Below are 27,513 nucleotides of genomic sequence, written 5' to 3'. Positions count from 1 at the left end.
CCCAGCTCTAACACTCCCCCAAGCCAGAGCCCCCTCCCACACATGAAAGCTCTACTCCTCCGCCCCACCCCGGAGCCCACATTCCAATCAAATGATGTTGGGTCATGGCATCAACGACGTTCTTCAACTGGGACATGAGAAAAACAGTGTGAAACCCACTGAGTTGGGGGCATTCCTTGGCTTTGGGGGAATCTCGATTTACATTAGAATAATCAAGGTCCGCGTTTGGTTTTGGGGTAGAGTCGCAGACGGGCTGGCGTCGCTTGTATCACCCTGTTCAAATCCTTAAATACAAGGACTTCACAGGAAGACTTGCAGAGTTCAAATTGTACCCTGCAGAACGAAACCTGAAACTTCCAAGTGCTTCATGAAATGAGCTATCAGCCAACACCTTACTGAATGCCAAACCATTCTCTGTGCTTTCTGATTCTTCCTCCCCGCTGCTCTGCCTTCCCACCCCCACTGAGAAATGCAGGTGCTTTGGGGAGATCGCGTCTCTGGCCATTGTGCGATGTGCTGTATCACCATGTCAGTTTCAAGAGTAAGGTGTCTGTGAGTTGGCTTTCAGCAAGTAGAGGCTGAGAGGCCAAGCAGCCTTCTGGTACCTCTTGGTAAGTAAGAAAGCAGATCAGATGATGCAAACAGAGCTGGCTTCTGCATATTCACTTCCCCTGGGTTCACCTTCCAAAAACTGCTGCCATGTTAAATGTAGATTTGTAAAGCAGATGCTAAAAGGCATGTTACATAAGCTTCTTGGTATAATTGAACTTTTCAAGCCTGGACTGAATATTCTTTCGGTTAACTAACCACGTTTAATTATTTGAAGAAGGAATGTGTAATTATATCATTTGCCAAAAATGCAGGGCTGGTATACATGCCTCTTCAGCTCTAGCGGTGAGAGAGGCCTGCCAAGATTTAGAAGGTGTTCTCCATAGGTACAATGGATCAACTGTCTCTAGGTTTTAACTGACGACCTGGCTGCTAGAGAAATGCTTCAGTGCTGTCATCTTTGTCTTTGATACTTGGTTATTTGATTTTTTAAGCAGATCGTTTTACACCCTGGTTCAGTGTGATGGCAATTTGCAGCATGTGTCTCCTGTCCCCATGGAAAGAGAATGCGCTATCCCACGCTAAGGTGTGGGTTTGCCCATTCATTTCAGACGATGAAAACAGCCTCTTTTCCTTCTGCAGTTGCCTTGGATGTGAAACAGCTTGCCTGGGCTTGTAAATATCTCCATTGGAATTGCCCGAGCAATGATGTGGCATTTTTTTAACTGAACCCTGTGTCATGGAGAACAGCGGCAGAAGTTAAAAACAAACCCCAAATCTCTCTTGCTACTGCTTTTGAGTATCTCTATAGTATCTTATGTTTCTGATCTCCCTTCCTTTTGATCTGCGTCTTGATCAGATTCAAATTAACCTGGTGTCTTGTGTTTGTGAATGTTGTGCATGTCACGTACTGTGGCTTTTGTATTATTTACTCCGAGAAGGAAATCAAAGTTGATCTCTGTGTCATTAGACGCCAGGCAGTAGCTGTCTAAACACAAAAAAATGGCATTTTTCAAACGAGGTTTTAAATACTTTATTTGCAGTGATCAAAACAATGGCAGTGGGGATTGGTTAGTGAAGCGATCTGCAGCCTTTCATCCCCCAGGTTTCTGTACCCTGCCCTGAGGAGTCCATTCCCTTTGTCTTCCCGGGGAATGTCGGATGTAACACAATGCGAGGAGATGGCCCTGAGCCTGGGTCACTAGTTCAAATCCTGGTCAGATGGGTCTGACCAAAAATTGTTAACCTTTGCGGGCTTTTCGATAGCCTGTGTCAATGAGCTGGTGGGTCTCAGAGACATTGTCATTAACAGCGATTGTGGACTGCGATTCAGGGTACATAAGTATGCGCTGAACTCCCATGAAAACCAGTGGGCCTTTAGCACATACATAAAGTTAAGCACATGCATAATAATTGCCTGAACGGGGGCACCAAGTTTAGTGCCGTTGTTTAAGTTCTGAACCAGGAAGCTCTGAGAATAAGCCCAGAATTAACACTCCTCTTACTATTAGTAGTGGCTCCTTCAATTCGTGGTAGCAGAGGATGGGGGCGGGGGGAGACAGAGATGCTCTAATTGTACCAAATCTGTCTCCATTCTGGGGATTCACACTACCAGCTCAACAGTCGCCTTGCAGGCATGGTTCCATTGAGATAGGTACTGCACAAACACGATAAATAGCAGCCCCTGTCGTAAACATGTTGTGTCTAAAACACAAGTCAGAAGGAGGCTGAGGCAGTTAAGCCAACTGCCGTGGGGAAAGATGGGATGACTACCATACTGGGGTGCATGCAGTTCTTAGCCAGGCCGAATGAGTGACTGAAGGAATAAGCTGTGGACTTCACTTTCCGGCTGAAGTCCATTTGGCACCTTTGCAAAAGGTTGGGTTTTTTTTTTTACTTAGTTAGTTTGCACGCAATATTTATTGATTTGGTAAAACAGAAAGTTGGTCACTTTTTTAACACTTCCTTTTAGGCACTGCAGGTGTCGGGCAAGAACCCGGAAGACTGGTTTCTAGTTCCAGGTATGCTGTTCTGACCTGCTAGATGACTTTCTCTGTGCCTCAATTTCCCCTTATGCAAAATGGGGATACTGATCTCCGTGCTTTGCGCTCCACTGATCCAAAGCGCTAAACCAGAGCCAGGTGGTGGGACTGTGTCTTGCCTGACGTGGCAAAGGGGGCGTTTCGGGTGCCTGTAGCTTTGGCCTCGTTGCAGTGAAGCTTGTGAAGCCCAGCAGTGGAAGAACATGAATGGCCCCAGACTAGCGAGAGTGAATTTTTTTTAAGGTATATCCCCCGGAATATAACTGTGAACACCTTCTGGCAAAACTCCCGCATGCAGCAGGAGTGTAGCTAGGGATGGGCCTGAGCGGGCCCCAGTCCACCCCTTATCCAGGCCCACCCAGGTGGGGGACTGAGCCCTCTGAATCCACAGCCTGGCCACCTCGTCTCTAGCCCTGAAGGGGATCTACCTCCTGGGGGAAGGTCTGGGCGGGGGCAGTGCTCAGGCTGGACAATGAGGCAGGAGAGCAATGCAGCAAGGCTGCCTGCTGAGCAGTAAGAGGGAGGCGGGGGGAAGCGGGTCCTACATTCCTTCTGTCTCCTTTGGCCAGAGCCCCAGATCCATTCTGCCCCTCCCCCCTTCCTGCCCCTTCCTTCAGGGCACCGGATCCCTCCTGTCCCCTCCCCAAGCGACTGGATCCCTCCCTCACACCCGATCCTTCCGCTCCCCCCACTGAGGCCTCCACTGCACTCTGCTGCCTCCCATCCCTGCCCGCCCACCTGAAAGCTGCCTCCCCCACTTTTCCTGTCCTGGCTACGGCAGAGGCATGTTGTCAGAACATATTTGCCGGAAGAGGGAGTTCAGACCTGAGCTGAGCTGCTACCTTCTGCGATAGCTGACTTTAGTAAGGTGTTTGACACGGTCTCACATGACCTTCTTCTCAATAAACTAGGGAAATGCACCCTAGATGGGGCTACTATAAGGTGGGCATGTAACTGGCTGGATAACCATTCTCAGAGAGCAGTTGTTAACGGTTCACAATCCTGATGGAAGGGCATAACAAGTGGGATTCTGTGGGGGCCTGTTTTGGGACCAATTCTGTTCAACATCTTCATCAACTATTTAGATAATGGCAAAGAGAGGATGCTTATTAAGTTTGCAAATGATACCAAGGTGGGAGGGGTTGCAACTGCTCTGGAGGATGGGGTCATAATTCAAAACAATCTTGACAAACCGGAGAAATAGTCTGAGGTAAACAGGATGAAGTTTAATATGGACAAATGCAAAGTGCTCCACTTAGGAAGGAACAATCCATTTCATGCATACAGAATGGGAAGTGACTGTCTAGCAAGGAGTACTGCAGAAAGGGATCTAGGGGTCATAGTGGACCACAAGCTAAATATGAGTCAACAGGGTAACGCTATTGCAAAAAAAGCAAACATGATTCTGGGCTATATTAAGAGGAGTGTTGTGAGCAAGACACAAAAAGTCGTTCTTCTGCTCTACTCTGCCCTGATTAGGCCTCAGTTAGAGTACTGTGTTCAGTTCTAGGCACCACATTTCAAGAAAGATGTGGAGAAATTGGAGAGGGTCCAGAGAAGAGCAACAAAAATGATTAAAGGTCTAGAGAACATGACCTCTGAGGGAAGACTGAAAGAACTGGGCTTTAGTTTCGAAAAGAGAAGACTAAGAGGAGACATGATAGCAGTTTTCAAGAACCTAAAAGGGTGTTACAAGAAGGAGGGCGAAAAATTGTTCTCCTTGGCCTCTGAGGATAGAACAAAAAGCAATGGGCTATAACTGCAGCAAGGGAGGTTTAGGTTGGACATTAGGAAAAGCTTTCTGTCAGGGTGGTTAAACACTGGAATAAATTGCCTGGGGAGGTTGTGGAATCTCCAACACTGGAGATATTTAAGAGCAGGTTAGACAGACATCTATCAGGGATGGTGCTTCATCCTGCTGTGAGAGTGGGGGGCTGGATTTGATGACCTCTCAAGGTCCCTTCCAGTTCTAGGATTCTATGATTTGCGTCTTGTGTCCGTAGCTCAGAGTAATCACGCTGTGTGGATGTCAAGTGCTCCATTTGTCACTGGGACAGACAAGGCATGAGCAGCTCATTACAAGCTTCCCCTCACACCATCCTGTTCCTGCCTCTCAGCTCTGCCCACGAGGGACCATTTCTTGGCCAGAGTCTAGGCAGTCCCCCTTTCTGCCAAGATTCCCGATGTGGCAGGCAATTCTAGTGGTGGGTTTGAGATACGGATACCAGGGGCCAGATCGTCACTGGTGTACATGAGCAGTGCCCCACGGACTTCACTGACATTTCATCTCTTTACACCAGCAGAGGGTCTGGCCCTGGGAGCTGCACTGAGCTCATCAAAGAAATTCACCATTTGCCTTCCGTTAAACTGTCTGCAAAGCTTAACAGTCCGCCCTTCCCTTGGGGACCCTTGGCTCAGACATGGCTGCCTGGGAAGGAGGGCACAGAGCTATGTCTGGGGTTCAGAGGCATTCACGCAGCTTTGTCACAACTCCAGCATGAGAACCTGGCCCAGTCTCAGGAACGGGGCCCAGTTCAGGGCTGTGGGTCCCGACTCTGAGAAATGACCTGCAGGCGGATTTCAGGGAGTAAGAATCCTACCGGCTTCCAAAGCAAAGAAAATGTTCCAGTGAGCGCCTTACGGTGCCCAGACACGGGGCCAGACTGGCGCAAGGCACAGGAGCACAACTGGCAGAGCTCGAATGAGGACAGTTGACACTAGATGCTGAACTTTGCCCGTGTCTGAAGGGCGTACAGCCAGGCGTGTGATCACTCACGGCGACTGCACTTCATGGAATGGAAGGTCACTCAAACAAATCCTAAAGCAAAGTGTTAGGAGTGTTTGGCAAAGCAAGTGGCACCCTGCTCCGCTCTCCCAGATCCTGAGTCATTGTTGGGCATTTCCTTCTCCCCCTGGGAATCAGACAGGAAGCCGCAGTTCCCATCGTTAAACGTGCCGTGTACACATCCCACAGCAGTGGTGTCGCTGAAGGGGTGCACAACTCGCTGTGCAGGGCAGGCTGGGAGAAGTTACTGAAATGATTGAAGGCACCAGATGAACTCTCCTGCTCTTTGGCCAGCCCTGTTTTTCAACTCAGGTCCTCACTGTGCACCAGGCCACCCTTACCCATATGCAGTATACACAGCTATGTAGGGCCCCTGAAAATTTGGGGCACCCCTGGGTCTTAAGGGCCTTCCACCTGCCTCTTCTGCTCCCTGCTCCCTGGCTCTGCTTTCTCCAGAGAGGCTGTAGTTAACTGACAGGTGACAGAGCCTGCCCGAGTATTGGCAGAACATTGAACCAGTGAAAGAGCCATTTGAGTGGTAATGAAGACAATTCACAGGCATTTGCTAGCCTAGGTACATACTGTCTGTGTCTGAATTTACTGTGTCAGTCAACAGGCGCTGAGTTTAAAATGGGTTGTAAAATATTTCTTTAGTGTGTGGCTGAAGACGATAAAATCTCATTTCTAAAAAGTCGTCATCCCCCGCCAGCTGCCCTCCCGCACAGGGGCCCCAGTTTAACAGTACCGTGTAGGGCCCCGTCCATCCTGAGGACGGCCCTGGTTGCACAGATGTATGGGACAGTGTGCTAGTGTCTTCACCTCATACTTTTATGTTTCTTTCTCCGTTTCCTACACAACTTGGCTGAACTCCAGAGGCACTTCTATGCTCTCAATTCTCCCCCAAAGATCTAAGAAAGCTCCGTGGCCTCCCTCTCTCACTCATCTCGGTGTAAGTCAGGGATCCCTACACTGGAGCAAAGGGAGTTAGCAACCTATTAGTGAGAGCAGCGTCTCTCTCTCTCTGTCCCAGGTTTTATCTACCCTCATTGGATAATTGCCCACACTGCTCAGCAGTCTCTGAAGAGGTCCCCTGGGTGGGCTGTAGTGAAATGAGACATGGAGTAATTAATCTGTTGCCACTTCCCAAAGCATGAGACAGGCATGAGGTGTTAGAGCAATCAGAGAAAGATCCTGACCCAGGATCGTTGCCTGAGGCCTTTTCGGAGGCAGGTTCTCTGTGTAAATTCGCCGACTTCAGGGAGAGGTTGCACTCAGTCCTGAGTCAGGCAAGCCAATGCAAGGAGCGAAGTGTCTGGCCGGCGGTGAGTATAGCTGCAGTTACCTAACAGCTGCTCTGTTCTACTGTATAGCCCTTGCATACCTTAGCGATGCATCAGCTCTGGATCGGGTGCTGCCGCTAACAGGCCTCAGCAATGGTTAGACGTAAGCATGGGGCATCCTTTACTGATGTTAGGCCTTGGATTCCAGCAAGGGTGACAGGGTGATTAGTCAGAGTGAGAGAAGTATCCTGTGTGCTGTAATTCCTAGACCTACGCTGAAGGGGGGCTGGCAGCCTCAAATGTGGAGTCTGACTTTTTAAAAACCGGATGCACAATTGCTTGCTTAATGTGTCTACTCAGTTATAGCAACTGCATGTATAAATAGCCACTTGTGCTCCCAAATGGCTGCTTTCCGTTTGCCCTCACAATTGCCTCATTTGCATGTGTAATTGCAGCTAAACTTTTCCAGGTTGTTGAGTGGGGGTTTTTAGTATCTCATCACAGCGTTATTGCTCTGTGTGTAACAATTAACACACAGCTCCTTAAGGAGGTTGCTTATCTTTTGTACAGTATTACTATTTGTATTTCGGTAGCGTTTCGGAGCCCCACTTCTGGACCGGGGGCCCACTGTGCTAGGCATTGTACAAACAGATAACAAAAAGCCTTGCCTGGCTCCAGAGATCTTGTAATCTAAGTATAAGACAAAAGAAACTAGATGGACGCAGTTGGGGGAGCACAAAGAAATAAGGCAATGGAATGTGTTTGTTACACGCGGCTGTGTATTTTGACTATCCGTTTGCAGAATGCGTGGCAGTTAGAATCAAAAGCAGCTTCAGATTTTCCTCCCTCTTCTAGAAAGCGTGTGCGCGCGTGTGACAGACAGATCGGGCACTGCGTTCCCCCACGACTCCCACACTGCAAGGCAGACACAATGCCGTTCTTTCTTTGACTACCTCTTCATCAGCTGCTTAGGATTCTCGAGTGCTCCACAAATGCCGTTGCGGAGGACTGCTGGTGGGAGGTGGGGCAGTGGTTGTGTGTCAAAGTCTCTTGTGTTCTTCTGTTTGCACTAAGACGTAGTTAGGGATCGGTGTTTGGAGACAAGCTGATGCTTGCAGCAGTTGCCTTGCCCTGGGCAAATGCAAAGCAAGGGGCAGTGTATAGCCACATTTAAGGAAGAGCTGGGAACTCGGTGTGAATGGAGGAGAGTCTGGGTGTCCATTCAGTGAGGTGAGTGGTGTGTTGGATCCCTTAGCTGAGGAGCGGTAAGCATTGCTGGAGGGACAACCCTGGAGACTGACGTCTTCCAACCTGTGAACAGACACAACCCAGGCTGGAATTCGTGGAGCCCTGTGCAGATACAGCATTTGGCATCTGTAGTCACAAAAACGAGCCGCAGATTTGCAGGGCTCTAGGAATCTGCTCTCCATCACCCCTTCGCTTTCCCACCTCTCAGGGTATCTATCTCCAGGGTGGACACTGTCCTGCTCCCACTTTTCCTTTGAGGCAAACCCTGAGAAAGGAAAGGCTGTAGCCTTGCACTCATCCGGGAACATCTAGATCAGCGATGGGCACCTAGGCTAGTGAGTGGGCCACCTGGGCAGCCTGCCTTCATCTCAGCAGGATGCAAGATTGACACTCTACCAGGATAGGGTGGTTGTGCTCACTGTGCTTGCGTGCCTCGAATTTGCAGGGGGTGACGACTGAACCGTAGCCGCGCTTGGATTGGATGCAGAGGGAGCACCCGGATCACGTGCTCTTTCTTTAAGCATGTGTCACTTGAGTAGTACAGCGCATCCCTGCTATAAGTCACCCTGGCATACATCCGTTCTGCACCAAAGTCATTGACCCTTGTAGGAGCCGATGCATTATAAGTTCTCCCATTCCCCGCTCTGAAGAGGCACAGGAAAAAAAAATGACACAACTGGAAGTCAGCCTCAGGAAAAAAATTCCCCACTTTAAGTTGTTTCTTTCTAAGTCCACGTTTTTTGGAACGTAGTTTGGACTTATAGCCAGGACGGCCTGTACTGGTAGGGAAAAAAACAATGTGGACAGAAACCAGTGGAATCCTGGGCAACAGTAAACAAAATGTCTCGTGGGCCACACCTAGAACCCCGCCCACCATCGATCTAGACAGATAATAAATGCGCACGTGATTTTAGCGAGGTCCACGGGAACGGGACCAAATGGTTCTGAGCTTGCCCACTCAGTCCAAGCAGGGGACCATCACGCCCCAGTGAGAGCCAGCTCCTGGGAGGGAGAATGATGCAGATGAGTCTGATCCACAGAGTCTTGCCCCCTTTCCCCTGGCACCATGGCAAGGGGTGGAGGGAGCAGCTGCAGTATACAGATAAGGAGGCTGCGGGGCTGGGAAGGTCTAGCGAAGACGTACCTGTGGCAGGCGGAGAAGGGTCAGGAGTGATTGTATTGATTACAAAGGGCGTATAACAATTCTCTTGAGCACGGCTCCTGGATGCAGACAGACTCTGGAACTCGGGGAGGGGATGGGGCGGGTGCAGGAGTTCTGGTGCCAAGAGCAGTGGAGTCCCAGAGGGAGTGGCCAGCGGACGGGAGTGGAGGGGCCTTACTAGCTCCCAGGCTGACTGCCTGCTGTGCTCTTGGACGCCACCACACGGGGTTGCTGCAAGTCCTGGGCTGGGGCAAAGAGGGGGCAGATGTGCTGATGGGAAGAGACGGCTGGGATTGTGGGTTGGCAATGAAAGTCCTGGCACCTCGCAGAGCCTGTGGTGTGCTTGACTGCTCATGCAATGTATCAGGATCTCTCTGCACCCGTCCTGAGACCTTCCTGAATGAAGCGCCCCTACAGCCAGAGGGTGCCCTTGTCTCTGGTGAGAGCCTATTCCACACGGGGGTGAAAATGCTGCCGTTTTGGCGGCTTTCCCATTTCCCACTGCATAAACATCGCAAGGCCCTGATGTCCCAATGTGAAGGACCTGTTCCTTCAGCTCATTCTCCGGGGATTGATGGCTGAGGCCTTCCTTCCCCAAGGTTCCTGGGATAGGACGGAGTGTGGCGACAAGGCTTGCAGCCTTTCAGTGTGGGGAGGAAACGTCTCCATGCTGTAGTTGGACACGGGTGCGAATGTGGCAGGCCCCTCTCTTTGGCTGGCCCCCGCAGTAAAAGGGAGGCCTTTCAGCTAGACCTTTGTTGTGCGACAATCAGAACACCTTAATAAGTCCCTCTTCCCCTCTTACAAGTTCTGGATGATGCCTCCTTGCTATCTCTGTCCTGAAGTTCACTTCAGACAAGAGCACTGCTTTTACAGCCAAACCTGTCCGGACAAGGTCCCGGGCTCAACTTGTAATTAAAGCTGGAGAGACTCCCATGGAGTGGAGGCGACGCAGTGTTAAGATGAGAAGGACAGAGCTTTCTCCCACAGCCTTTTCTGATCCTGGCCTCACAGCTGGCTCTCTCCTTTCTTTGGGAGGAAGGAGGCCCAGGGAGGAGTGAGCCCAGCTGAAAGCCACATTCCCTGCTGCCAGCAGGCTGTCTGGTTTGAGGGGGCAGCGGGAATGGAGGGACGGAGATGAGGTGCCAGCAGTTACGAGGAAGGGGAAATGAAGGGAGGAACGCTAAGGGGATGGGTGGACGAGCAAACCTACATCCCAAGAGAAGCTGCTCCCAGCTATTTGTGTCCATTAGGGACTCCTGAAATATAGTCGTATTTGAAATATATGTAATAAACTGCACCTGCAACAAGATGCATTGATGGTTCATTGGGAACCTATAGCTTGCAGAACTGATCTCTGTGCTTAACGACTTGAATGAAACACAAGTGTACAAGGGGGGGGGCTCACCAGTGTGGGTGAGCAGAAGCTCAGTGTGAGCCTTTGTGGATAATCCCGCATGGCGCCGTTATGAGCTAGGCGCTCCAGGAGGGACTAGATAAAGTTATTTCCATTAAGGCTGTCTTCCCTGGGGGTGTAGCATGCCGAACGTCCTGAAAGATGATGCTGAATTCCAGCTCCTCTCTGAGTTCCTGGCACGCCAGGGCTAAGGGCTTCACGGCATCGAGGCAGGAGACATTGATAACCCCTCTTTAGCAGCAGCATCTGAACATCTGTGCCTTCCTCTTGTGTTGCAGGTGTCAGTCGGACTGAGACAGGCCGGTCTGCTGGGCCTGGCAAGGCGAGCCTGGAAGTCCAGAGAGGAGATGGTGAATGGATTCTGTAGGCACCTGGGAAGAGTCTCTGAATGGCAGGCAAAGCCCCTGACCTCCTGAAGATTGTTCGTATCGCCAGAACTGACTCTTTTGCGCCAATATGACATTTCCCATTTTCCAGTCTGACAACTGAAATACCAGGCTGCGTGGCTTGGACTGGCCGTTCTGGCGCGGCGACGTTGAGAGGCAACAATGGCTCTGGCATCTCCAAAGGCCACGCTGGGGGACCTGGTACAACCAGAAGAACCATATTGCGAAACCTGTCGTCACTTCCTGTCTGTAAACAGCATCGCAGTAGGTAAGTGAAAGCTGATCAGCCCTGATTCAGTGATCCTTGTGAGCGGAGCGCTTGGCAGGCCACCCAGGAGAGATTCAGGTACCGCCTAGCTGATTAGCAGAGCGCCTATTGCCACCCACAGCCGGCAGCGTGTGTTTCTCTTGGTGGTGCACATCTGCACATGCCTGGGAGCACATAAAATGTATTCTGCACATGGATGGAAAAAATTACAGGGACCGTTGCCTGGATTTTGTAGTTGTTGGGTATTTAAACCTTCTTTTCTTGTGGGGTCTTTTTTTTTTTTTTTGGCAGCCAGTTTTCTTGATTATGGGCTGCACTGGAGCAGTGGCTTTCAATCTTTTCAGACTACTGTATCCCTTTCAAGAGTGTGGTTTGTTGTGTGCACCCCCAAGCTTCACCTCACTTAAAAGCTTACAAAATCAGGCACAAAAGTACACAAGGCTCACGGCACGCTCTTTCTGAAAAATGGCTGACTTGCTCATTTTTACCATGGAATTCTGAACTAAATCAATTGGAATATAAACATCGTACCTACTTTTCAGTGTATTGTGAGCAGAGTAGTATAAACATGGCCTTGTCTATCACATTCCAGTTTGTACTGACTTGGCTAGTGCTTGTTGTAAAACTGGGCAAATATCTAGAGGAGTTTGTGTCCCCTGTAGAAGACCTCTTGAGTACCCAGAAGGGTGCGTGGTATATACCTAGTTGAGAACCAGTGCACTAGAATGTTTTACTATGGCCACGGGCAGTTGGTAATGCCGGCAAGGGAAGGCAGAGCCTTCCCAAAATTACTGACAGGACTGACCACCTAAGGCTGGGGCTGCTTCTGGGGAAGGGAGCTCGGCTTTCCCACCTGCCAGGGAGGCATCGGGCCGCAGCTCGGCAGCCCAGCTTCCCCCAGCCACCAAGGAGAGCCAGGCTGGGGCTGCAGCATGGCAATTGTGGCTCTCCATATAGCACAGAAGGGGCGTGGCCTCAGGAGGAAGGGGCGTGGCCTCAGGAGGAAGGGGCAGGGCTGGGGCTGGCCTTTCACCCGACATCTATGACTGTGGCTAGTTTACAAACTATTGTGGCAGACACTTTGATCTGTCCCACTCCCTTTGCGCCACTCAGACAGTGCAGAGGGAGTGTGTTGGGACATGAAGGCAGAGTGGCCAGAGTGTGATCTGTTCCAGCCGTCCCCAAGGGTACATGGTCCCTAGGAGAATGTGAAGCGCTGACATAGCCCAGGACTCAGCAGAGAATCTCATCTCTGATATGTCACTGAAAAGTAAATGTTCTGAATAGTGTTTGTGACCAGTCCTAGCTGTGTATAAAACACAACCGACCGGTCGGCCTGTCTCCTCTCCTTCACACACAGACTTTGGAAAAGCCTCTTGCCCTTTTCCAAGCCTCCTATTAGTAGAAGGTTGGTTAAAACTTTCACTTTCCAGCACCTTTCACCTGATCATCTCAAAGCACTTAGGCCAGGTCTACACTGGACTTGGAAGGTTGGCTTAAGGTACGCCATCCAGTGACAGAAAATGCGTAGCTGGAGTTGCCTTGCCTTAAGCCAAGCCTTGGTGGCATCCACACTGCGGGTGGCCAGCAGGAGCTGCCCTCAGCATTCCATTTATGGGTCTATACTAGACCCGCTAAAGCCAACTCTTGAAGAACGACCTTCGGAGCATCGACCTCCCGTTAAGTATAGACTTGCCCTCAAAGCATAAAACCTCAGATCCCTGGCTGAGGTGCATAAAGGTCATAGAGGGATCACATCTTACAGCAGCTGTTTGATAGATGCATGTTCTAGGATTTTGAATGCATTGCTACCATCTCTAAGACTGCAGCAACACTGCACAGCTGTTCAGCCTAGGGGCTGAAAAAGGATGGAGAATCCAGTTCGTAGAGACTAGTGTAGTTGAATGTGTCTGGATTGGAACTTGCCCAGATGCCTGGGTTAACCCCTGACTCTTACCAAGAGAGGCCCGGGATCTTCGGTGACCATGAGCGGACACCCTAGCAACACAATTCTTCATAGCACTATGCTGGGCCCGTTCTGATTTGGAGGGAAGAACGTCCAAGGACAGAGTCAATTAATGCCACTTCCCATAGCATCTCTTCATTTCTTCAAGATCCCCTGCCCAAGTTGTGGCCCAACCCAAGCCTATCTTACCGGGGGAAAGCTAGGAGGATCACTGCCCGTCATGCCATGGGTACACTGTAACTGGTTTCCTGAGCCTGGCTCTTAGTGTCAGCACAGTGCACAGAAACCTCACGGTAACTAACATGTGGACAGGTTGAGTCATTTGTCCCAAGCGGCACTTTGGGTGGGTGTTTCAGACAGGCTTAAAACCCAGCTTTTATTTGGCTTGCGGTGTGTTGTGCTAGACCCTAGTCTATAACTCCTCCTAAATGCCTGTGTGACTGGCTGTCGTTTAAGGAGACTGAAATTGGATCGGTTTATATATGCTGCTTTGCATAAAAGAGCTGCTTTGCGTTGTCAGTGTTCATAAGTGCATCCTGTAGAATCTGTGGGATAATTGTGTTTATGGATTTGTTGTACCTAGTACCGTAAGATTATTGGGGTTATAAAACCAGATTAGTGTAGCAGTAAATCTAGCTTTCATATGCATCTTGAGCCGTGCTAAGCCTAATAATCATTTTGTGTAGGCAATCGCATTTAGACCTCAATAGACTGTCTTAATGTTTTTTGAGATGCACTTGAATATATGGGAGAGTAAACTGTGGTCACCAGAGCTTTAACACAGTGTTAACCAACAGCACAAACTGGGCATTCCAGCTCACTGGAGCCTTACAGTGACAATCCATATTTGGTGTCATCCCCTGATGGGCCGAAATTGACAGGCCTTGCACTAAAAATGTCATGTGCCTAATAGGGATGTAATCGTGTAGTTGATTAACCAAATCGTGTAGTTGTTCAGCAAAAGCTTATCGGTTAATGCTATAGACGACACGTATTTCCCTCTGCCCCCATGAGTAATATTTTAGCAGGCTGGCCAGCAGCCCGGCTCATTCCTGGCTCACGCTGGGCCCAGGATCTATCCCTGCTGTGTCTCTGCATTTAATGTGTATTAGAAGGCGAGTGGGCAGGCAGCCCGGCTGAATTCCAGCTCACATCGGGTCTGGGAGCTCAGACCTCCCCCCGCAACAGGGGCTTCTGCCACCCCATGCTGCTGCCTCTTTATCAGAGGCAGCAGCACAGGGTGACAGGCAGCCAGTCCGTGTTGGGAGCTGGTTTTTAAACTGGCTCCCCTCGTGGACCAGCTCCCGCCTGGCACCCTGTACTGCTGCCTCTGATACAGAGGCAGCAGCACGGAATGGCAGGGAGCTCCTTGAAAGTGGGGCCCGAGCGCATTGGCTGCTGGCCCTGCCTCCGGGGACTATAGAATAGTCGAGTAACCAATAAGAATTCATGAGGTTAATCGACTATTCAATTGATCAATATTTAACATCCCTAGTGCCTAAATTCACAGGGAGATTGGGAAGGCAGAATAAAAGTACCTTACCTGCTTACTAGTCTTCAGACTGCATTAGACTGTGTGGGGCAGAGAGGCCATCAAACCAGCTGTGATCCACCATCTCCAATTCATGCATGGCTTAGGAAGGATGTGCTTTTGCAACAGAAATTGGTCTTTATGGGAAATGAGGTGACATATCTACACATGGCCCAGATGGGGCAATTTGTCCCCTCACTTGCTAAATGGCTCAGTATAAACGTGAAGAGTCTGATTTTGAAAGAGGGGGCGGTTGGTATGCCTAGACAAAAGCATGCCTTCCCTTGTGCCCACAGAATGCACGAGCATTCCCAATGTGTCTGCGAAACCTCGTATATGACTGTGCTCCTGCAAAAACATAGCAGAAAGGTGTGCGTGTACAAGAATCAAAATGCCATCCGATACAGCCACAAAAACAATGCATTTGCCCATACAGATAAGCACTTTCAAATACAAAGCCAGGCCGCTGTACACATAGGCATCTACATATCTGGCATGTGTACCCAAATGCAGGTTGTAGCAGGCAGTGGCAATATGCTAATCACCCTCCTTCCTGTTACAATTAGGTCTGAAGTGTAAATCTGACTAATAGTGGTTCACAGTTTTCTGAGGGAAAAGCGGAACAGTTCCTGTTAAGGGTTACCATCGGAATCCCTCCCGTTGCATGTTCAGCAGTCTTGGGAGCCTGGTTAACAGGGATGCCCCTGACAAATCAGTTAATTAACTGAAACATCCTCACTGGAAAGTGGGCAACTTGGTGACTTTACTAATTAGTTGATGTAGGCGGAAAGTAATTAATACTAGATGTAAAAATGAAGCTGGCAGGAGAGTTAATTATAGGTAAGGAGTTAATTTCTCCCCACTATGAGAGATGAGGAATTTAAGGTTAAATCATAACAGTCCTCTGAGGTCACCATTAGTGGAACGTGCATCATTTCTTGTTCAGGGTGTGTGCTCTCTAGAGACCTCTTGAAATCAGATTCCAGAGATGAGACCTGCTGCTCAAGTTAATGGGCATGATCCCTAGATGGCGTAACTCCATCCAGGTTGGTATGGGCACTTCAGAGAACAGAGACATAGAAAATGATGAAATCGCCCAGGCAGGGTGTGTTGAATTCTGTTAGGCACCTTAATCGTTGACTTGTCCAGCAAAAAATATTCATTAGAAACCACTGGACACCCCCTTAAATTGTGACACTTAAAATGGTCAGTAAACGTAGGAACAGTTGACCCGATGCATTGTGTATGTGTGTGTGCGCTACCGGATTCTCTCCATGTGTATTACGTTTTGGGGAAAAAATGGATGTTTCACAAAAGTAATAAGCTGGTGCCAGCATGAGTTACGTTAGAGATCTTGGGGACTTGTACGTTATAAGTAAAACCAGAGAACAACTTCTGCTTTGAGCAAACTTGATAGAGTTTCAAGGACTAAGATGGGAAACACTGAGAACTCTGAATGCTACCAAATGGTATGTTGTCCTAACCTGGGATGGGCAATCATTTTTAATGGGGGGGGGAGGGGCACTCCAAAATTTTGTAAGTAGTCCAGAGCAGAATTCTGTGGAGGGGGTGCAGGATCTGGAACGGAGTTTGGGTACAGAGGGGAGCTTGGGGTAGCGGCCTGCTGGGGCGCAAGAGAGGGTGTGGGGTTTGAGAGGGAGTTTGGATGAAGGAGTGGGCTGTGATCTTGGGCAGCAGCTTGGGGTGCAGGGTCTGTGTGGGAGTATGGGTGCAGGAGAAGATTCTGGCCTGATGGAGGAATGTAAAAGGGGGTGCAAGGTCTGGGCAGGAGTTGTGACCTGAAGGAGGATAGGGGCGAGAGAGGGTATGGAAGGTTTGAGTGGTGGCCTGATGCAAGTAGTTAGGGGGAGAGAGGGAGTAGCGTGCCAGAGGCAGCCTAGGCAGCTCCCAGCCAGCAGCCCTGCAGGAACCTGAGGCAAGCTCCCTGCCTATATGCTGCAGTTCCAGGCTGCTCCAAATGGCTGGCTGCTCCATGAGGCTCTGCTCTGGCAGGGTGAGAGGAGAAGGAGGAGGCTTCCCTGCCCTCAGCAAAATTTCTCAGCTCCTATTGGCTGGGAACTGGTCAAGGGGAGCTGAGAGATTTTGCTGGGTGGCAGGGGCAATGCACGAAGCTCCCCCCTCCCTGTCCAGAGCAGAGAGCAGCCAGCTGTTTAAAGCGGCATGAGCTGCCCTGTGGCTAAGGGTTTTGTCGAGGCAGCCACAGGCTGGATCTGGCGGGTTGGCGGGCTCATTCGGCCCGTGGGCTGCGTCTTGCCCATCCCTGTCCTAACCGATCAGACAGGCCTTGAAAGGGTAACGTGGGTAACTCTTTGAAGACATGGTTCATTGATGTAATTATTTTTTTGTTCTTTCCTCTCCTGTCTTGGGAAGTAGCTTAGTAGCCTACCTTAGAAAAAAGATCTGTCTTGGTATGTGTACGGCCAGCAAGGCTATGTCTTTGGCTTAGCATCCCTACGGCTGCATTACATATGGAAAATACAAAGTTGTTAAAAGACAGGATGTGAACTGGGGCCCTGATGTGGCGAGGTTAATGTACCGATTGCACTTTAGCCCCAGAGACCATAGCAATGTGTAGTTCCACTTCAGCAGCAAGGCTGAGGAGCTGGCTTTGCAAACTCCTTTAGCTCACAGTTCACTGTTTCTCTGTGTTCAGGGGTTTCTGCTTTTCTGGGTCTTGTGCACACGGAGCTGTTGAGGCCCTCGAGGGAGAGGAAGAAATGAGGCCAATCCTAGTCATTGTTCCAAGAGGAGCATTAACCTTTAATCTACCATGAGCCAAATCCTAGTTCACTTCTTTATTGATTGCTAAACTCCCATTGACTCATGGGACTCTGTGGAAATTGGCTTAGCTTTGAGCCATTGGGAAGCCTGGGCTTGTTTACTATAGAGCAGGGATGAGTAAAAGAGAACATGATAAAATAATGAATGGAATGGAGACGGTACCAGTAGAGCAAAAGTTTCTGTTTTCTCTCTCATACCACAAAAACAAGGAGAAATTAAACAAGAAATTAGTTTACGAAATTAAAAGGGGGCAAATCTAGTCCTGATACAAGAAAGATCTTTTTATACGAGTAATTAGACCATGGGACTCTTGGAAATTCTAGAAGCAAAGAACTTAGCAATATTCTAAAAGGGACTGGCCATCTTATGTGGATCAGCTGCTCTCACATCTGCTCTTGCAAAGTTCTTAGACCTTCCTCTTAAACCTCCTCTGATCTGGCCACTGTCATAGAGGATACGTGGCTGGATGGATCTCAGGTGTGATCCAGTTCGGCAATTTCTGTGTTCCTAAAGTCTGTGAACACTGTAAGGAACTCAGTAAAAATGTTTGTGCCTCTGGTTCCCTCATAGTCTTTTGAGCAGGGGAGCACTGGGCATGCTCTGTCTGTCTGCAAACCCGCTCAGACTTCATCCATTCTTATGGTAGGAGCAGTTGATGCTAATAAAAAAGAAATGTCAAAAACCGTATGACCTTATGAAATGTCCCTTTTTATGGCTTCCAGTGCTGCCGGAGCAACCCCTATCCGCGGCAGGCCTGGGCTCCCCACAGACAGAGGCCGCTCCGGATGCCTGCGGGGTACCCAGGCCTGCCATGGACAGGGGGTGCTCCAGATTAAAGCAGCTCCTATCCACTGCAGGCCTCCTGCTGGTTGCTGGTTAATTGGAACCAGCAAGGATCACCGGTTTAGGGTGATGCTTATTGGTTAACAGGCTAACCGGTTAACCTTTGACAGCCCTAATTAAAACACAATATGATTTAATTCTTAACTAATCAGGATGTTTTTACTATATTATTAACTAATTAAGTTATAAGAATTTAGGAACAGCCAGACTGGGTCAGACCAATGGTCCATCTAGCCCAGCATCGTGTCTGCTGACAATGGCCACTGCCAGGTGCCCCAGAGGGAACAAACAGAAAATGATCCCTTCCCTATTGCCCATTCCCAGCTCTGACAAACAGAGGCTCGGGGCACCGTCCCTGCCCATCCTGGCTAATACCCATTGATGGACCTAACTGCCATGAATTTATCTAGCTCTTTTTTTGCACCCTCTCAACTAAGTTATTCATTGATTGGATACATATACACAGAATAACATACCATACATTAAATGGTCCCCCATCACGCTGTTTCATATGAACAGTACTGTAGTAAATGAAACAATGAATTCACATGGCGTGGCTGTTTTGGGTAATGTTGATTGCTACTTTGGCTCCTGAACCACAGAGGTTGGAGTGTCCCTGCTCAAATCAGTTACCTCAGAAGTAGACGGACACTTTTGTTTCAGAAAGTGTCTTCTGCCATCAGCAAAGCTTTGTAGCAAGAACGGTCTCTTATTAATGCTGAGATCCAAAGTAATTGATAAATAGCCTACAATATCGAGATGTGGTTCCCAGGAGTAGCTTATATTTAGTGCCGTTAAAATTTACATGGATATCTCACTTCAGAGCTCTGACAGCAGGTGCATGGACGTACTCTTTCTCTCTCTCCTAGAAGTCTTAAAAATCTGCCTTTATTTTATAAATAAGACTATGTAGGAGTCGTGGAATGTGCTGCACGTTGAGAGCACTGGGCAGACATTTAGGACTGGATCCTTCATCCCCTTAAGGGTGCGCATCTCTTTCCTTATGTGAGCAGCCCCATTAACTTGAGTGGTACTCCTTTCCTAAGGAAAGGTCTGCACGCATTGTGGTGTTTGCAAGATTGGGACCTAACTAACTATTCTGTCTTTTTCAGCATTGTTGTAAGGTAGCTGGGTACATAGTAGTATCTTCATTGTATAGGCTTTGTCTACAGTAACTTTCTTCTCCCCACCCCCATCAATCTAACCTAGGCAACTTCAGCTATGCAAATAGCAAATAGCGTCGCTGAAGTTGATATAGTTATCATGGTGTCTTGTGTGCCGTAAGGTCGGTGGGGGGCTGCTCTCTGGACGACTCTGGCTACTCTTCTCATCCTGGTGGAGTACTGGAGTTATGGATAGAGCGCTCCAAGATTGATTTATAGTGTCTAAGCAGATGCGACAAATCGACTGCCCATGGATCAATCGCTGCAGTGTTGATCCACCGTGTAGTGAAGACAAGCTCATATAGACAATAAAACTGACACCCAGGGGTCGGGGGTGGCTTGCCTTAGGCTAACGAATGAGTCAGAGGGAGAGACAGGGTTAGACTGCAGGACGACTTCTCCTATTTTTGAGAAGATTCCAAGGCAGAGCAGGGAGCTAGAAATGGAGACGTGGGATCTGTCACTATGTCTGTCATGACTGTGTTTGAGCAAGTCCTATGACCTCAGCGTAGCTCAGTTTCCTAATCTACAAACTGGGATAATTCTCAAGATACCTACCTCATAGGAGGGTTACTAGGGTTGTGCTGTGACCCATTGAGATGTGCAAGGTATCTATATAATACACTCTGTTACTGTCCTCTGCTGGATGGAATGTCTTGTCCATGCTGGCAGGGGCCGATGTAATTGTCTCTCACTAGTGGCTGCCACATACAAAAGTGACCTCATATAGTAGCAAGGTAGCGCTGAGATTATTATCCAGTGTATTTCAGAGGTTTAGCACCACTTCTCAGATGCAAATATCTGTCATAGTGCTGTTAGTAGATCGACAGTTCTCAAACTGTGGAACAGGGCCCCACTTTAAAAGGGTTGCCAGGTCTAGCTTAGTTTTGCTGAAGCCCGGGACAGAGGACTTGTGCCCTGGCCAACAGGGCTTAGGTTACATGCCCCTTGCCTGGGCTTGAATCCCTTGGGTTTCAGCTTTGCTCCCCCCCATCTCACAAAGCAATGGGTCTCAGGCTTCCCCTCCCACCACACACCTAGGTTTGGGGACTTTGGTGGTCTTAGGCTTCAGTCCCTCTCCTGGGGTTGTATCATAACTTTTGTTGTCAGAAGGGGGTCATGGTGCAATGAAGTTTGAGAACCCCTGTTCTAGATTGTCAAAGTTTAAAGGTTTATGTTACAAGCCTCAAGTGCTGTAGGTTGTATTATCCTTTAAAAAAAATCTAATGTCAGTACCTTTGGTGTTCTAACACATAGCGTGCTGTGGCTGTCCAGAAAACCCTGTTTCCCCTGAGATCTGTAATAGCTTTTAGCTTCTTAAATAAAATGGCTTTGGATCAGAGCTGCACAGCCGCTGACAGATCTGATTATTATTATTTATTCACTTTAGGATTTCTGTCCATTTTTATATTCTATTCAAATTAAGTTCTACGATGTTGCAGACCTCTCTCTCATTTGCAAATGGCACTGACAATGATAGCTTTCTTTCTCGTGCTTGTAAATTGGGTTTGCAAGGGATTTGAAAAAAAGAGATAATGGAATCACAGAAACGTAGAGATGAAAAGATGCATTAGATCATCTAGTGACTGTTCCCCGTGCTCCCAGCACCACAGGATTTAAGGGGAGCTATTCTGCTTGCTGTTGCGTTATATAAACTATCTTGCAGGAGGATATTTTTATTTTTAGGATGGATTATATTTTTGGGGCCTCTCAAACAATACGTGCTTTTTATATTGAGAAACGTTACAGATGGCTGAATGCACGTGTGTTTTCGAGGGGATGAAGGAAGGAAGGGTGTAAAGGGATGCCATGAAAAATAGCTGGAAGGAGCCAACAGTATCTTTATTGTTTCTGTGCAGCTCTTGCGACATTCCAGGGAAAGTGGGCCTGATCCCAAACAACAGCTGGCCATCTGGAGATGAATCCTTCTGCAGCCCAGCTCATGACTTTAGTAGCAACCACTAGGGTCTGTTCTGTTCTTAATTCCTAAGTAGCTTTTGTAACTAAGGTCCTTTCTATGCTATTGGGGTAAATCACCCTGAGTTTCACCCCTCCAGCTATATGAATCACAGAACTGGAGCTGACCTTGCTTAGTGGGGGGGAGAAGGGAGTCAGCTCCCGTGGCGCTCCCGACCCCCATGCAAAGGTGTATTTTAACATTCACTAGGGATGTGAAGGGTTAACCAGTAAGCCTCACCCTTAATGGAGGAAGCTTGCTGGTTATGGCTAACCGGGGGGAGGGAGAGGGACACACCGTGGACCTGGGCTGGAGCAGCTCCTACCTGCCGTGAGCCCAGCGCCCCACAGGCAGGGGCTGCTCTGACGTCCCGGCTGGTGCAGTCTCTGTATGCGGTGGGGCTGGGCACCCCACAAGCAGGCCACAGTCAGGGGCTACCCTGGCTGGCCTGGTGCAGTCCCTGCCTTTGGTGGGGGAAGGGGAGCTACTCCAGCCCAGTGGGAGAGCTTCTTTCCCCACCCCTTAATCAGTTAACCAGCCGAACAATATGTTGAACCAGTTAGCCAGTTAAATGGGATTTTACATCCCTAGTCTTCACCAGATCTGCTAACTCAGCCCCTGCTGGATCGTTCACAGACAGTGTGGAGCTGAGGCCCAGGCTGACAGCTGTGTGGCTGTCACTGTCTTGCTGCTCATTTCAGCCTCCCCGTCCCAGTGAGTGCAGCGCAAAGCTGCCCTTACTGCAGTGATAATGGTGCTGGTAGGCCTCATTCATTCAAGGAAGGCAAAAAATTCTCTCCTACGGCAACTGGCCAGGTGTCCCATCTGGCACCTGGGGAGGTGCCGGGGTGACTTCGAGACCCCCACGTTGGTGAATCAGTTCTTCCTCTGCAATCTGAGGCTTCCTTTGGCTCAGCGAGGCACACATATGCACGAAGGAAAGGAGGTGGAAGGTTAGATCCGTAAATCAGTGTAGCTCCATTGATGCTAACCAGACTGCCGGCAGATGCCTACAGACTGCTCCTGCTTCTTGATTCATTGCTCATGGGGGGGGGGAGCCTTGAAACTCAGTGTTTTCTTTGATTACCCCTCCTTCTGCTTTTGTTGGTAAAGAGCCGTCATGTCCTAAGGGAAGGAAAATGCCCCTTTGCGGTGTAAGTTATGACTTACTGGTTGATCACACACATTAGTAAGTAAAAAGTAATGGAACCTGGATAACGAGCTGCTACTGACAAGTTCTCTGTCTAATAGCTACGTGTCCTTAACAAAGTAGCATTATTAGCAAAGTCAGCCTCAAGACGGAGGTGGCACGTTCAATAATCCTCTATTTCTAAAATACGCTCTGACATGTCCTTTGCCCTGTGGCCATAATGAAAAATTGCTATGCACAGACATGCAAAACCCCATCCACTTTGGGTTACTGTGCACCAGGCCGGAGGGAGAGGACTGGTAAACAGCCTTGCCTGTGAGAAAATGCTGCACTGCTTGTCCACAGGAGTGGCCATACCATTAGCATAGCAGGTTTTCGCATCCAGGGCTGCATGGAGCACAACGGCATGAATGAAAGGCTTTTTGAATTGACATCAGCGCACTGAACGCAATGTGAATTGAAGTCAGATCTTCATGAACTCCCTCTGTGTCAGGAGTGAGATTTCAACTAATGCTAGGATTATGCTAGTGACATGTGTAGCTGCGAGGCTACTTGCTTGAATTTAGATGACATATCTCTTTATTGGTAACGTTTCTCCAGGGTATTTCAGTGGAGCTGAAACCAGCTTATTGTGTTGCTAATGTGTAGTCAATGGACATTGTAGAATCATAAGGTCTTTATGAAGTCTTTATTCAACCATTACTCAAGCGCAGTGAACGCTCACTGGCTTAAATAAGAATGTTGTCTGGACTGAGGCTGAATGAAAATGGAGTAAAGGTTGTAATCCAGTGGATAAAATGTTAAACTGTGAGTCGGCAAATCCCAGTTTCTGTTTCTTGTTCTATCTTCTGCGTGACCCTGGGCAAGTCACTTTGCCTTTCTCCTGCCATCCTTTGTCTTGTCTATTTAGCTTGCAAACAGGGACTATCTGTAAGGCTTTATCGACACTTACCTGCACTGTCAATCTACTTCAGCTACGCAAATACTGTAGCTGAAGTCAACATAGTCACCGTGGCCTCTTGCGTGCAGGATGGTCGGTGGGGGCTGCTCTTCCATTGACGCTGGCTGTTGACACTCCTTTGTGTGACAGGTGTGCACCTGGAGATTAATTTATTGTGTCTACAGCAGATGCAATAAATCAACAGCCGGTGGATCGATTGCTGCAGTGTTGCTGAACTGCACAGTGTAGAAAAGGCCTGACTGTGAATTAACGCAGTGCCTAGGGCCCTATTCCTGGTAGGGGCATCTAGTCAGGACTAAAATATAAATAATAATAATAAAAATAAAGATAGCAGGACTTGACGCAAAGGATTTAGAGATGGGAAACGCATGGGAGGTTCCACGGTCAGATGGAATTGGCAGAGATTGACTCAACCACCATTTGTGAACCAACTGGCAGGCTATTGTTAGTGAGTCCTGAGCTCAGTCCTGTGGGGTTTGCAGAGCTACAAGGAAGTACAAGGGAGCCTTTTTAAAAAGCACTCCCCTCATACAAAATTTGTCTAGTACAGAGACCCAAGAAAAATGGTGGCATGTCTTTTGTAGTGAATAATTATAGAGATGTAGCCATGTTAGTCTGATCTTGCTGATATTGCAGTGAAGACTGTGTAATAAATGAAGAGCCTGTTGCAAAAAGCAAAGATTGATTGACCAAAATCATGGTGTAACCCTGGAAACATGCAGTTTAGTTTCGAGTTACCTCATCTCATTTTGTGAGTGAGATGATGTGCAAAGAATGGAAAAAAGAGGCAATTAAGTTTTGTCAACATGAAGAGTAAAAGTCAGAGAGAGGCACAGAGGTGAGTTAAAATAAACAACAAGCAGCCCACTTCTATGAGAGGCATACAGTCTTGTGAACAGAGCATCAGGTGGGGAGCCGGGAACTCCCCAATTCCAATCCCCACGCTTGTTCCGTGTCAAAGTCTCCGTCTACACTGCATCATTTTTGCGGAAGAGGAAATACAAATGAAGCACTCATTAGCATTTCTCATGCTCTCATTTGCATAGTCTCTTCCGATCCTTTTTGCGGAAAAAAATGCAGTGTAGATGGGGCCATTTTGCGCAGAACCCCCTTTTTTGCGCAAGAACCCTTATTCCTCATTTTTTGAGGAATAAGGATTCTTGTGCAAAAGGGTTTTTTTGCGCAAAATGGCCCCGTCTGCGTGGTGTTTTTTTCCACAAAAACCTCTTCCGCAAAAAGGATCGGAAGAGACTATACAAATGAGAGTGCAAGAAATGCTAATGAGTGCTTCATTTGTATTTCCTCTTCCGCAAAAGAGAGAGAGAAATGACTTATCCAAGTCAGAGTTGGGAGAACTCGCAAGTCCATTAGAGATGTGAAAGGTTAACTGGTTAATTGGTTATGCATCACCCTTAACAGGTGAGGCTTACCAGTTCTTGTTAATCAGTGGGGGCTCAAGCAGCCCCGCGGGGCCCGCTGTGAACAGGGGCACTCCAAACTGGGTCAGGCACACCACAGGCAGGGGTGTTCCAGCTGCCTGAAGCAGCCCCTGTCCATGGCAAGGGGCTGTGTTCCCTGTAAGTTGAGTGCTTGAGTGGCCAGCCAGGAGAGATTCAGGTGCCACCCAGCTGATTAGAAGAACTTCCACAGTGGCCACAGCTAACAGTATGTGTTTCTACTGATGGTGCACATCCACACATGCCTTGGTGCACTTAACAAAATTTATTCTGCACATGGATAGAAACAATTAGAGGGAACCTTGGAGGGGGCGGGCCCCACTCCAGTTCACCCACTCCCCCTTTAATTGATTCATCGGTTAAACATTACGTTTAACCAGTTAACTAATTAAATGGGATTTTTCATCGCTGGTGTCCATAGTCCCAGTCTAGTCCCTTTTCATCTGACAACCAAAGAACACGGGAAGACATGATGAATGTTCAGTAGTCCTTCATCAGACAGCAACAGGTCTGTGTCTACTGAAGTAGCCTGCTTTCCTGTGTTTTGTAAGCTGCAGGTATGTATCCAAATAGCCGAATTTGGCCTGGAATATTTAAAACTGAAGGTGAGTGATAAGTGGAATCAAGAGTGATTGCATTGGAGGAACACCTCCTCCCCCAGGAGGCTGCTAATGTGACGTGCCGAATTAGTGACAGATTGTTTTATCAGCCCAGGGAGAGCTGGGCCCCTACGTGCTATGCATAGTGTGTGCACATCCAGTCTCAGAGTAGAGCGGGATCCAAATTAACCCTCTGGTCTGAACACCCCCAAATGAAGGGAAATTGGGATCCAGGATGACACTGGAACTTTACAGCTGGGTCCAAGCTCTATGGTGAGTCTGCCCCCAGCTGAGGGATGGATATTGGGTTAGTAGGGAGCGAATGCTGGATTTGTATTCGGTTGCTGGTGCCTCTTTGTAGCTGGCAGTGCACTGAGGCTGTATTTCTGGCATTTCATGATGCAGTGTCCACCTATCAGTTACAGATCCAGCCAGATTTTCCACAGGCCTCACAAAACCCCAACCTGTGCAATTTACAGGTGCATCTGTGCCTGCAAGCAGGCAGCCAGACACATGAACTCCACCTTTGCATGAGCAGGCACAAATCGATGCATGACGGTCTCAGGTTCTGGCCTGAAATAAGCGGGGGGATCCTGCCAATTGAAAATCATTGTGCCGTTAAATTAATATACCTGCAGTTTGTAGTGCAGGAAAACCTTTCCTCTGAAGCACTGTTTAAATTCCTTCCCTTGGTGTGGGATAGAAAATGTTCGGGATCCCCTATGCCCAGCAGGAGTGAGTTCCGGCTGCAAAATCATCCGAGACCTCGTGTCGTACCTTCTTTTACGTCCCACTGTGAAAATCACTCATGAAATGGTGCCAAAGTGGTTCTAAATTGGGCCTCTTAGTTAGAGTGGTGTATAATTTTCATGAGTAAGAAGGGAGGCTGTAATATATCAGACCCTTGGGGGTCACTTTGCCGTGAAAGAGGCAACACTTTCTAAAAAGTTAACACTGGGGGCAGGGTGTTTGTAATTTTGATGCTCAGTCAGATATAGGACAGAGAGTTACAATCCAGATATTGGAGGAGGCACCAGGAAGATGTCGCGTTTATATTCTATTCTTCTTGGCTTTTGCCAGAGTTGACCGAATCTCGGAAGGGTGTGATTTTCAGCAAGGAGAATTCAGGTGGAATCACCCAGCCCATAAAAGGCATCAGAACAGATTTTTACAGCAGGGGTTTTCAAATTTTGGGTTGTTGCTCATAAGGGCAATCCGCTAACTGGCCGTGAGACACTTTGTTTACCTGTGCTTCCACAGGTACTGCCGATCGCAGCTCCCTTTGGCCGTGGATTGCCGTTCCCAGCCAGTGTGAACTGCGGGAAGCAGCACGGAGCAGGACACCGCTTCCTGCAGTTTTCATTGGCCAGGAACAGCAATCTGCGGCCAACGGGAGCTGCAATCGCCTGTACCTGCGGAGGTAAACAAAGTGTCTCATGGCCAGCTAGCAGCCATATTGAGTCAGACCAAAAGTCCATGTAACCCAGTGTCCTGTCTTCTGACAGTGGCCAATGCCAGGTGCCCCAGAGGGAGTGAACAGAGCAGGTGATCCATCCTGTCACCCATTCCATATTCCCTAATTTGCAGGATTGGTTCTATCGTTATTGGGACTAGGTCTCCCTTCCCTCCCCCGTTTTATTTTTATGAATGAACTTTAGGATGTAATGGGGAGAAATCTCAGAGACCTAAACACATGCTTAAGTGCTTAGCTGAATTGAGACTTTAGTGATGCCAAATACCTTTGGTTAAGTCTACAGATGGTGCTGCAGAAAGAGAAAGCTGTTACTTTACAGTATGTGGAGGGGGATGATAAAAGTAGAGGCCCAAGCCCTCAGAGCAGATACCTTGAAATAGCTCAGATGTTAGCACTTTTCTAAGCAGCCTCCTCATTTGTGACTTTTTGCAGACTCCTTGCACTTGGCTTGCCAGGGGTTAGTGATCAAACCA

The 27,513-nt window shown here is 48.5% G+C and overlaps 1 protein-coding gene across 1 annotated transcript in view; it reads left to right on the top strand.

The window, feature by feature from the left end:
• Positions 1-27,513, top strand: part of PLCH2 (phospholipase C eta 2) — a 390,924-nt gene that overhangs the window by 34,680 nt on the left and 328,731 nt on the right. Inside the window, exon 2 of the mRNA XM_089773036.1 lies at positions 10,762-11,137. Within this exon, the coding sequence (XP_089629162.1) occupies positions 11,032-11,137 (106 nt within the window). The 5' untranslated portion in view covers positions 10,762-11,031. The remainder of the gene's footprint in view (positions 1-10,761; positions 11,138-27,513) is intronic.

The sequence above is a fragment of the Pelodiscus sinensis genome, chromosome 24 (genome assembly GCF_052426305.1).
Source record: "Pelodiscus sinensis isolate ZL-2025 chromosome 24, ASM5242630v1, whole genome shotgun sequence".
Taxonomy (NCBI): Eukaryota; Metazoa; Chordata; order Testudines; family Trionychidae; genus Pelodiscus; species Pelodiscus sinensis.
This window is presented reverse-complemented; position numbering and strand designations above follow the sequence as displayed.